This window comes from Ursus arctos, unplaced genomic scaffold, assembly GCF_023065955.2.
Source record: "Ursus arctos isolate Adak ecotype North America unplaced genomic scaffold, UrsArc2.0 scaffold_1, whole genome shotgun sequence".
Classification (NCBI taxonomy): domain Eukaryota; kingdom Metazoa; phylum Chordata; class Mammalia; order Carnivora; family Ursidae; genus Ursus; species Ursus arctos.
In genome coordinates this window covers 77,977,636-77,990,310 of record NW_026622763.1, presented here as the reverse complement: position 1 = coordinate 77,990,310, position 12,675 = coordinate 77,977,636, and the positions used below count along the sequence as shown (strand labels likewise).

Genomic DNA, 12,675 nt, shown 5'->3' with positions numbered 1-12,675 from the left:
TGGCCTTAACCCCAACACGGGAAGGTTAAAAATTAGGTCATAAATGGGGCCTCTTTCTGTCAACGCTAGATCTAAGCCATAAAACAATGGTAGGGCAGATGATATAAATTATCTCCTTCTCACTTAACACTATATTTCAATGTTGGATCTTATTACTTCCAAAATGAAGAACAGCAAGAGAAAAGAGGAAAGTATCAGAATCTGGCATCACTTCATGATTGTATTTGTTTCAAACACTAGTCTGAGCTGTATGCACAGGTCTTTGCAGGCCAAGACAATAAAAGACCTTAGGCAGTCTTTTCACACAAGCCTTAAAGAGGCAAACAGCACTGGAGGAAACAATATCTAAGATGGCTCAAGACTTTAACTTTCCTACTTCTAACTTAAGCTTCTACTGTGAAACTTTTCTACCCTCCTCAGACTTTCCCCAATTCTTCACTTTAGTCTTTGTGACTACAACTTAATTCTAATAGAGACCAACAAATATAAGAAAAAAGGACATAAAATCTCATCATCCAGGAAATGCCAGTGCTAATACTTCTGGACTTTTTTGCTATGTGTGTGTGTGTGTGGTTTTTCAAGCCCCCTGATGCGGGGCTTGATCCCATAACGCCGGGATCACGCCCTGAGCCGAAGGCAGATGCTTAACGACTGAGTCACCCAGGCGCCCCTTTGCTACGTGTTTTTTAAAATACTGTTTACATGATGACTAACATAATAAAAAATTATTATTAAAAAATAAATAAAATAAAATACTGTTTACATAAAAAGTTGAATATCTAGTGGTCTGTTTTTAACTTAATATCATGGTATTAAATACACTATAAGCTTATGAATTTATTTAAAATTATATGAACAGACACTTTTCCAATGGAGACGTACAAATGGCTAACAGACACATGAAAAAAATGTTCGAAATCATTAGCCATCAGGGAAATTCAAATCAAAACCACATTGAGATACCACCTTACGCCAGTTAGAATGGCAAAAATGGACAAGACAAGAAACAACAATTGTTGGAGAGGATGTGGAGAAAGGGGATCCCTCCCTCATTGTTGGTGGGAATGCAAGTTGGTACAGCCACTCTGGAAAATAGCATGGAGGTCCCTTAAAAAGTTAAAAATTGAGCTACCCTATGATCCAGCAATTGCACTACTGGGTATTTACCCCAAAGATACAGATGTAGTGAAGAGAAGGGCCATATGCACCCCAATGTTCATAGCAGCATTCCACAATAGCTAAAGGATGGAAGGAGCCAAGATGCCCTTCAGCAGATGACTGGATTAAGAAGATGTGGTCCAGGGGCGCCTGGGTGGCACAGCGGTTAGGCGTTTGCCTTCGGCTCAGGGCGTGATCCTGGCGTTGTGGGATCGAGCCCCACATCAGGCTCCTCTGCTATGAGCCTGCTTCTTCCTCTCCCACTCCCCCTGCTTGTGTTCCCTCTCTCGCTGGCTGTCTCTATCTCTGTCGAATAAATAAATAAAATCTTTAAAAAAAAAAAGAAGATGTGGTCCATATATACAATGAGTATATACAATTACTCAGCCATCAAAAAGAACGATTTCTCAACATCTGCTGCAACATGGACAGCACTGGAGGAGATAATGCTAAGTAAAATCAGTCAAGCAGAGAAAGACAATTATCATACGGTTTCACTCATTCATGGAACATAAGAAGTAGGAAGATCGGTAGAAGAAAGGGATAAAGAAAGGGGGGAGTAAACAGAAGGGGGAATGAACCATGAGAGACTATGGACTCTGGGAAAACAAACTGAGGGCTTCAGAGGGGAGGGGGTGGGGGAATGGGATAGGCTGGTGATGGGTAGTAAGGAGGGCACGTATTGCATGGTGCACTGGGTGTTATACACAACTAATGAATCATGGAACTTTACATCAAAAATCAGGGATGTACTGTATGGGGACTAACATAATATAATAAAAAATATTATTATTTAAAAAATTATAAAGATACTTTTAATGAATACAGGATAATTTGACCACTGTCTTAATTTTGGATACACACACACACTCTACATCCAGATATATATGACCCCCCCCCCCGATAAAGAGTACTGAATTAGGGTCACCTGAGAAATTACAAAAAATACCAATGCCCTAGTTCCTCCATTCTGATATAATTACTAAGGGTGATGCCCCTCAAAGGCATTTTTATAAAAGCTCCTCCTGGTGATTTCATATTCTCATCACTGGCAGAACTAAGACAACTGGGGACAAAATGGACACCACATGCTCACTAAATAAATCAACAACCACCTAGTCTTGCTTTAGAGACAAGCTAGGAAATGTTGACATTTATGTGACATCTCCTAATACTTACATGCTGGCAATTAACTAATAAGTATGAGCGAAACAAAAATTTGTAGCCAGATTGGCAAAGAAGCTCTACTATAACCCCTTTAAGGGAAGAATTTGCTTTCCCAGCCTTTTATGCTTTTATTCCCGAGAAAATAAAATTAAACAACTAGTTAGTAAAAAATGTTTTAGGTTACTAACTACTGGTAAACAAGATATCTATAGGTTCTGTACTCTATTAATTTATGTTTTGCCTTCAGGTTTTTTTAAATTTAAGTTCAATTTAATTAACACATACTGTATTATTAGTTTCAGAGGTAGAATTTAGTAATTCATTAGTTGCATACAACACCCAGTTCTCATCACTTCAAGTGCCTTCCTTATTGCCCATCACCCAATTACCCCATCCCCCACACACCTCCCCTCCAGAAACCCTCAGTGTGTTTCTTATAGTTAAGAGTCTTTTATGGTTTGCCTCCCTCTCTGTCATCATCTTACTTTATTTTTCCTTCCCTTCTCCTATGTTCATCTGTTTTGTTTCTTAAATTCCACATATGAGTGAAATCATATGGTATTTGTCTTTCTCTAACTGACGTATTTCGCTTAGCATAGTACCTTCTAGTTCCATCCACCCTGTAGCTAATGGCAAGACTTCATTCTATTTGATGGCTCAGTAATATTCCTCTGTGTGTGTGTGTGTGTGTGTGTGTGTGTGTGTGTATGTGTGTGTGTGTATTGTACATACATATATACCACATCACCTTTATCCTCTCATCTGTCGATGGACATCTGGGCTGTTTACATATTTTGGCTATTTTGAACATTGCTGCTGTAAACATTGGGGTGCATGTGCCCATTTGACTCTTTATTTAACAAGTATTTATAGAGCCCTACTATGGGACAGACATTAGATATTTAATGGTGGACAAACTAAACAAACATATTTTATTTATGGAAATTTCATCAAAGATAAACACTGAGCGTGACTAGAAGGGGGGGAGGGTCCTCATATCTAAAATAAATACCTGGCATGCTGACTGCAACTGCTTTAACAGCCATCAGGCTAATATTAATGAAAAAGCCCCAAAAGCTATCCTCATTCTACTTCTAGGTAGAGAAAAATAGAAAACTACCACGAACATCTATGTATACAAAGGCTGTCTGGTATTCTGGATTATTATCTGAGGATACAGATTTAGAGTAGAATTACTAGACAGAGTGTGATCATTTTTTAAAGTACCTAATTGCATTTGAATGGCTGCACAATTCAAGCTTCCACCATCCATGTATCAGAAAGCCCATCTTATTTTAGCTTTTATGCATTTTCCATGTTTTTACAATGAATATCTGTTACTTCTATGATTAAGAAAAAAACCCATATGTTTAAAAAGTTAGTAACATATTACTATTCATATCATCATATTATCAAAATATGTGAGGATTTCAATCATCTGAAAAAGATATAGGTATAGAAAAATACTGACAGTTACTTCTTCTTGGGCTATGGGATGATGGATTTATTTTCTTCTCTTTATGTTTTTGTGTATTTTCCACAATGAGCATGTGTTACTTTTACAATTAGGAAAAAAAGAAAACTATTGAGGGGAGCCTAGGTGGCTCAGTCGAGAAGCGTCTGCCTTTGGCTCAGGTCATGATCCCAAGGTCCTGGGATCAAGCCCCACATCAGGCTCCCTGCTCAGCGGGAAGCCTGCTTCTCCCTGTCCCTCTGCCTCTGCCTGTCGCTCCCTCTGCTTTGTGCTCCCTCTCTTGCTGTGTCTCTCTGTCAAATAAATAAATAAAAATCTTAAAAAAACCAAAACCAAAACCAAAAACTATTAAAAACTATGGCCTTTTACAAATATGGTAACCTTACGGAATTTTAATCTCTCCATGTTCTCGTCAACATTACGGTAAGTTTATATATATTAGAAACCATCCCCACTCCTATCCCCTTGTTAAAATTCCAGTATCAAAAGAAAATAAAAAGGGCCACGTAAATAGCAATGGGATACATATTATGATTAATACAGTCACATTCTCCAATGTAAATAGAAAGATGACAGACTAAAATTCATGTGGAACTTCTCCAATCTTTAAAATTTTTAATTAAAAATAGAAATAATTAATATTCCTTGGGTCCATTATTTTATTTATCTATGTTTTGAAAACCTAGCACAATGCTCATACTTGGTAGGTATTCAGTGTTTGATGAATTAAAAGATATGAGATATAATACAAAACTATGGATTAATAAATAGAAAAAGATTTTGGAAGAAACAAAAAAATAATTTTCCTAAAAATATAAGCCTTATAACTGCACATGTATAAAAATATGTATAAAGAGGCTAGGCAGGCTGTTTACCTCTTAGCTACATTAAATATAGATAATATGAGTAATGCCGCTTTGTATAAGCTATGCATAAATCCTTTAAAAGGAAAACTTAAAATTATACTGAGTCATATACATCAGGAAGAAACAATCAATGAGCTGCCTCTGAAGCCTCTTTCTGATTAACAAAATTGAAACTAGAGGAAAATCATATTTTTGGAACTAATAAAAAAATTAAATACTGAAAATTTATTGTCATTTAATTACACAAATAACTCCTATGCTGCATGCAAAGTATAGAAAATAATGCAAAAGAATTGACAAACCTGCAAATTTCCCCTTCCAATGAATCCCAGAAGCAACTGGATTTGAATTTGAGAAAGTTTTGCCCATACTTGACCTTCAGAATACCAAACTGACAGACCATCGAAGAGCAGCATCAGATTGTCTAAAAGCTATCACAAAGGAAAGAGAAATAAAAACATTGTTTTAAAATCTACTGATGAGTTTTCCCCGACAGTAATACACATCATAAATATTTCAAAACTAGCTTAATGTTCAATTGGTAAAAGCCAAAAGAATTATCCTAGTAATAGCTAACAAAGTCGGTTAACTATTTATCACATTTTATCCATGTGCGTTGTATCTGATTAAATATTAATGCTCTAAAAAGAGGGGGTACAAATTTTTCTTTGTTGAATAAAGTCCTTGACTACCAGAAAAATAATATCAAAGAGTTATTACTGCACCTTCTCAGTCCACATGCTTGAATTAACAAGCCCCACTGACTGCAGAAAGTCCTGTATGATCAGGATGAGTCGAAAGGCATTTTCAGCAGTTACTGGATTCGTTTTTGATTCTCTGTTTTCTGTGACTGCCCATTCTAACATGTTCTGTAGCAAACTAAGTGCAAAACAAAATCCTCTTAAAATCATTTTAAGTTTAGAAAAATAGTAAAACATGAAAAAAAACCCCACTTATTCATTAATACCTCTGTATCGGCAAAGATATACTATTTCTGGAAGAGATCAGAGGACATTTAATAACAATGAAGCAGGTCTTTATCTCTGAAGTAACTATCTTTAATAAACAATACAAAAGGCAAAGTAAAAGTTACCTGTTTCACTTAACTATAAAAAGCTATTGAAATAACTCAAATTCCAGTCTCTACGAGGTACTTAAAAGTTTCTTTAAAGCTGGAAATTGGGGGGGAGGGAAAAGATGGCAGAGGAGGAGGGGTCCCCTTTTTCAGCTGGTCCCCTGAGTCGAGCTGGATAGGTACCAGACCAGCCTGAAAACCCACGGAATCAGCCTGAGACGCAGGAAGATACATCTGGACCTTTACAAACGAACATCTCTAGCGCTGAGTATTAAGGTACGAAGTGGGGAGCCATGAATCTGCACACAGACATCGGAAGATAAGCGGAAGGGGGAGGGAGCCGAGGCGCTCGGGCGCCGGGAAGCGGTAGCCACCTGCATTAGGGAGCGGGCCAGACTCGCAGACCGGCACCCGCGAGAGAGCAGACTGAGACCGTGAGCCTGGGAACATGCATGTGACCAGACTGAAAACTGGAGCTCTGCAGCGCACACTAGAACTAGACTGAAACCGAGAGCTCGGGAGCGCACGTGCGACCTGACTGAAAACTGGAGCTCCGGAGCGCTGACTGGAACCAGACTGATACTGGGAGCTCGGGAACACACGACCAGACTGAAAACCGGCACTCCGGAGTGCGGGCGAACCACACTGAAACGGGGCTCAGGAGCTCGCTCGGGAACCAGGGGCAGCTGGCGGTGTTAAAAACACAAAGGACAGAGACGGGCGGGCCCTGGTAGTGAGGGCTGGGAGAGCGGCTGTGGGACACACAACCCAGGACGCTGCAGGGTTTAGCAGCACTGAGAGAAACAGAGTTAAAGAGGCCAAGAGAGCTCAGTGGAGAGTGGACTGCGATCTCTCTGTTCGGAGACAGAGGCTAGGATTCGGCCACAGCTGCTCTCTCAGAAGAGCCACAGAAAACCGCCAGGGAAAGCCGCCAGAGAACAAAAGCTTGGAAATACCAGCTCACATTGTGCCAATCCCCATCCCCCCTCGCAGGGACAGGGAGACTCTACCCTAACATAGTTACCTGAATATCACCGTGGCAGGCCCCTCCCCTAGAAGGCACGCTGAAAAATCAAGAAGCCCACATCCCTGAGGTCCCTATAAAACAAGTGCACACTGCCTGGGCCCTGGTCAATAATTTGGGCTCTGGGCAACCCCGCAATCTCTCCTCATCAGAATGACAAGGAGGAGAAATCCCCCCCCCAGCAAAGAAAAGATAATGGGTCTGTGGTCTCTACTACAGAACTGATGGATATGGATATAACCAAATTGTCAGAAATGGAGTTCAGAGTAACAATGGTCAAGATAATGTGTAGACTTGAAAAAAGTATTAACGAAAATATTAACAAGAATATAGAATCTCTGAGGGCGGAAATGAGAGCGAATCTGGCAGAAATTAAAAATGCTATGACTCAAATGCAGTCAAAACTAGAGGCTCTGATGGCCAGGGTAAATGAGGCAGAAGAACGAATTAGTGAATTGGAGGATGGGATGGTAGAAGAGAAAGTTAAAACAGAAACTTGCCTCAAAAAAATTCAATCTCAAGAATGCAGATTACGGGAGACTACTGACTTAATAAAACATTCCAATGTCAGAATCATCGGCATCCAGAGGGGGTGGAGAAAGAGAGAGGTCTAGAAAAGATATTTGAACAAACTGTAGCTGAAAACTTCCCTAATCTAGCAAAGGAAACAAGCATTCGTGTCCAAGAGGCAGAGAGGACCCCTCCCAAGGTCAACCACGACAAACCTATGCCACGTCCCGTCATAGTGCATTTTGCAAATATTAGATCCAAGGATACAGTACTGAAAGCGGCCAGAGTGAAGAAATTTCTCACGTATGGAGGCAAAAATGTCAGAATAACGTCAGACCTGTCTACACAGACCTGGAATGAGAGGAATGGTTGGCAGGATATTTTTAAAGCTCTATCTGAGAAGAACATGCAGCCAAGGATCCTTTATCCAGCAAGGCTGTCATTCAGAATTGATGGAGAGATAAGGACCTTCCAGGATCGTCAGTCACTGACCAAATTTGTAACCATGAAACCAGCCCTACAGGAGATATTAAGGGGGGTTCTATAAAAGTAAAAAGACCTCAAGAGTGATACAGAACAGAAATTTACAATCTATAGAAACATAGACTTCACAGGCAACATGACATCATTAAAATCGTATCTCTCAATAATCACTCTCAATGTGAATGGCCTAAATGCTCCCATAAAATGCCACAGGGTTGCAGATTGGATAAAAAGACATGACCCATCCATATGCTGTCTAAAAGAGACTCACCTTGAAACTAAAGATACATCCAGACTGAAAGTGAAGGGACGGAGAACCACTTTTCATGCCAACGGACCTCAAAAGAAAGCTGGGGTAGCAATTCTCATATCAGACACACTACATTTTAAACTAAAGACTGTAGTTAGAGATACAGAAGGACACTACATTATTCTTAAAGGATGTATCCAACAAGTGGATATAACAATTATAAATATCTACGCCCCCAACAGAGGAGCAGCAAGATACACAAGCCAACTCTTAACCAGAATAAAGAGACATATAGATAATAATACGTTAATAGTAGGGGACCTCAACACTCCACTCTCAGAAATAGGCAGATCACCTAAGCAGAAAATCAACAAAGAAACAAGAGCTTTGAATGACATACTGGACCAGATGGACCTCATAGATATATATAGAACACGACACCCCAGAACAACAGAATACTCATTCTTTTCGAATGCACATAGAACTTTCTCCAGAATAGACCATATACTGGGTCACAAAACAGGTCTCAACCGATACCAAAGGACTGAAATTATTCCCTGCATATTCTCAGACCACAATGCTTTGAAATTGGAACTCAATCACAAAGAAAAATTTGGAAGAAGCTCAAACACTTGGAAACTAAGAACCATCCTGCTCAAGAATGATTGGATAAACCAGGAAATTAAAAATCAATTTAAACAATTTATGGAGACCAACGAGAATGAAAACACAACGTTCCAAAACCTATGGGACACTGCAAAGGCAGTCCTAAGGGGAAAATACAAAATACAAAATACCAAGCCTCACTCAAAAGAATAAAAAAATCTAAAATGCAGTTTTTATATTCTCACCTCAAGAAGCTGGAGCTGGAACAGAAGAAAAGGCCTAATCCATGCACGAGAAGGCAGTTGATCAAGATTAGAGCAGAGATCAATGAATTAGAAACCAGGAGCACAGTAGAGCAGATCAGCAAAACTAGAAGCTGGTTCTTTGAAAGAATAAATAAGATTGATAAGCCACTGGCAAGACTTATTCAAAAGAATAGAGAAAGCACCCAAATTAATGAAATTATTAATGAAAAGGGAGAGATCACAACCAACACCAATGAAATAGGAAGGATCATTACAAACTTTTATCAACAGGTTTATGCCAATAAATTAAACCTGGAAGAAATGGATGCCTTCCTGGAAACCTATAAACTACCGAGACTGACACAGGAAGAAAATGGCTATTTAAACAGACCGATTAATTACGAAGAGATTGAAGCAGTGATCAGAAACCTCCCCAAAAACAAGAGTCCAGGGCCTGACGGATTCCCTGGGGAATTCTACCAAACAGTCAAGGAAGAAATAATACCTATTCTCCTGAAGCTGTTTCAAAAAATAGAAACAGAAGGAAAACTACCAAACTCGTTGTATGAGGCCAGTATTACCGTGATCCCCAAACCAGGCAAAGACCCCACCAAAAAGGAGAATTACAGACCGATATCCCTGATGACAATGGACACCAAAATTCTCAACAAAATCCTTGCTAATAGTATCCAACAGTACATTAAAAGGATTATCCAACATGACCCAGTGGAATTCATCCCTGGAATGCAAGGGTGGTTCAACATTCGCAAATCAATCAGTGTGATAGATCATATCAACAAGAAGAGAGTCAAGAAGCATATGATCCTCTCAAATGATGCAGAAAAAGCACCTGACAAAATACAGCATCCTTTCCTGATTAAAACCCTTCAGAGTGTAGGGATAGAGGATACATTCCTCAATTTCATAAAAACCATCTATGAAAACCCTACAGCGAATATCATTCTCAATGGGGAAAAGCTAAAAGCCTTTCCCTTAAGATCAGGAACATGACAAGGATGCCCACTCTCGCCATTATTGCTCAACATAGTACTAGAAGTCCTTGCAACAGCAATCAGACAATGAAAAGGGATAAAAGGTATCCAAATCGGCAAAGAAGAAGTCAAACTGTTTCTCTTCCCAGATGACATGATCCTCTAAATGGAAAACCCAAAGAGTTCACCCCCAAACTACTAGAACTTATAGAGCAATTCAGTAATGTGGCAGGACACAAAATCAATGCTCAGAAATCAGCTGCATTTCTATACACGAACAATGAGACTGAAGAAAGAGAAATTACGGAATCCATTCCATTTACAATAGCACCAAAAATCATACATTATCTCAGAATTAACTTAACCAGAGACGTAAAGGTTCTATATTCTAGAAAGTAGAAATCACTCTTGAAAGACATTGAAGAAGACACAAAAAGATGGAAAAATATTCCATGCTCATAGATTGGAAGAATAAACATAGTTAAAATGTCTATGCTACTCAGAGCAATCTACACTTTCAGTGCCATCCCAATCAAAATACCAATGGCATTTTTCAAAGAACTGGAACAAACAGCTCTTAAATTTGTGTGGAACCAGAAAAGGCCCCAAATCGCGAAGGAATTGTTGAAAAGGAAAAACAAAGCTGGGGGCATCACGTTGCCAGATTTCAAGCTATACTACAAAGCTGTGATCACAAAGACAGCATGGTACTGGCACAAAAACAGAAACATAGACCAATGGAACAGAATAGAGAACCCAGAAATGGACCCTCGGCTCTTTGGGGAACTAATCTTTGACAAAGCAGGAAAAAACATCCAGTGGGAAAAAGACATTCTCTTCAATAAATGGTGCTGGGAAAATTGGACAGCTATATGCAAAAGAATGAAATTTGACTACTCTCTCATACCATACACAAAGATAAACTCCAAATGGATGAAAGACCTCGATGTGAGACAGGAATCCATCATAATTCTAGAGGAGAATATAGGCTGCAACCTCTTTGACATTGGCCACAGCAACTTCTTTCATGACACATCTCCAAAGGCAAGAGAAACAAAAGAAAAAATGAACTTGTGGACTTCATCAAGATAAAAAGCTCTGCACAGCCATGGAAACAGTCAAAAAAACTAAGAAGCAGCCCATGGAATGGGAGAAGATATTTGCATATGACACTACAGAAAAAAGACTGGTATCCAAGACCTACAAAGAACTTCTGAATCTCAATACACGAGAAACAAATAAATCAAAAAATGGGCAGAAGATATGAACAGACACTTTTCCAATGAAGACATACAAATGGCTAAAAGACACATGAAAAAATGTTCAAAATCATTAGCCATCAGGGAAATTCAAATCAAAACCACATTGAGATACCACCTTACGCCAGTAAGAATGGCAAAAATGGACAAGGCAAGAAACAACAAATGTTGGAGAGGATGTGGAGACTACATTGTTGGTAGGAATGCAAGTTGGTACAGCCACTTTGGAAAACAGTGTGGAGGTCCCTTAAAAAGTTAAAAATAGAGCGACCCTATGATCCAGCAATTGCACTACTGGGTATCTACCCCAAAGATACAGACGTAGTGAAGAGAAGGGCCATATGCACCCCAATGTTCGTAGCAGCATTGTCCACAATAGCTAAATTGTGGAAGGAGCCGAGATGCCCTTCAACAGATGACTGGATTAAGAAGATGTGGTCCATATATACAATGAGTATATAAAATTACTCAGCCATCAAAAAGAACGATTTCTCAACATCTGCTGCAACATGGACAGCACTGGAGGAGATAATGCTAAGCAAAATCAGTCAAGCAGAGAAAGACAATTATCATATGGTTTCACTCATTCATGGAACATAAGAAGTAGGAAGATCGGTAGGAGAAGAGCGAGAAGAAGAAAGGGGGGGTAAACAGAAGGGGGAATGAACCATGAGAGACTATGGACTCTGGGAAAACAAACTGAGGGCTTCAGAGGGGAGGGGGTGGGGGAATGGGATAGGCTGGTGATCGGTAGTAAAGAGGGCACGTATTGCATGGTGCACTGGGTGTTATATGCAACTAATGAATCATGGAACTTTACATCAAAAACTAGGGATGTACTGTATGGTGATTAACATAATATAATAAAAAATATTATTAAAAAAATAAAGCTGGAAATTGGGAAGGTAAAAAAAGAATCTGTAGAGAACTCTAAATGCTTTAGGGAAGTAATTTTTATGAAAACACTACTTGCTTCCCTCAGCATGGAAACTCTCAAACTTGGACAAGACTGCAGAACACAATACGCCAAATGCTTAGATGTTATAAAAACTAATTTAAAGAACAAGGAATGTATAATCACTGAAGCCCAAAATAAAGATTTAAATCTCCTCACACTTTTGGATTTCTGTCTAGATTCCACTAAAATGGCAACAGAGAGGAAAAGGGGCTGAGCACGAAGTTTTTCCTTTTCTCTCACTACACACACTGAATCCTGAATAAATGTTCAATAAAAAATATTATTTTAGACTCCCATCCACTACAAAAGGAAAGAGTAAATCACCAACTGAATGCTTACATTAATTTTAATTCATCTGATGGTCGAAGTAGTTCACTGGATATTCCTGGTTTAGATAGTGCTGAAAACACTTGTCCCCGTTCAATCCAAGTACCATCATCAGACTTTTCCAGTCCCTTACACATCACATAGTTCAAAATATTTGTCAGTAATTGAAGAAGCTCCTCCTCACATCTCTATAAAAACGATAAACTAATATTAAATTATTGGAAGGAGGTGGTGTTAAAAGCATATAAAAACAACCATCACATATACTGACTGTAATCATT

At 39.1% G+C, this 12,675-nt stretch overlaps 1 protein-coding gene across 7 annotated transcripts in view; it reads right to left on the bottom strand.

Annotated features, from left to right (window-relative positions):
• Nucleotides 1-12,675, bottom strand: part of NBEAL1 (neurobeachin like 1) — a 190,214-nt gene that overhangs the window by 85,552 nt on the left and 91,987 nt on the right. For all 7 annotated transcript variants that reach the window (XR_008956279.1, XM_044381252.3, XM_057304148.1 and 4 more), the window contains 3 exons: nucleotides 12,407-12,582; nucleotides 5,391-5,544; nucleotides 4,968-5,096 (listed from right to left, as the gene is read on the bottom strand). Coding sequence is in view for 6 of the 7 variants with exons in the window: in XM_044381252.3 (XP_044237187.2) it covers nucleotides 4,968-5,096; nucleotides 5,391-5,544; nucleotides 12,407-12,582 (459 nt within the window). In the remaining variant the exon portion in view is untranslated. The remainder of the gene's footprint in view (nucleotides 1-4,967; nucleotides 5,097-5,390; nucleotides 5,545-12,406; nucleotides 12,583-12,675) is intronic.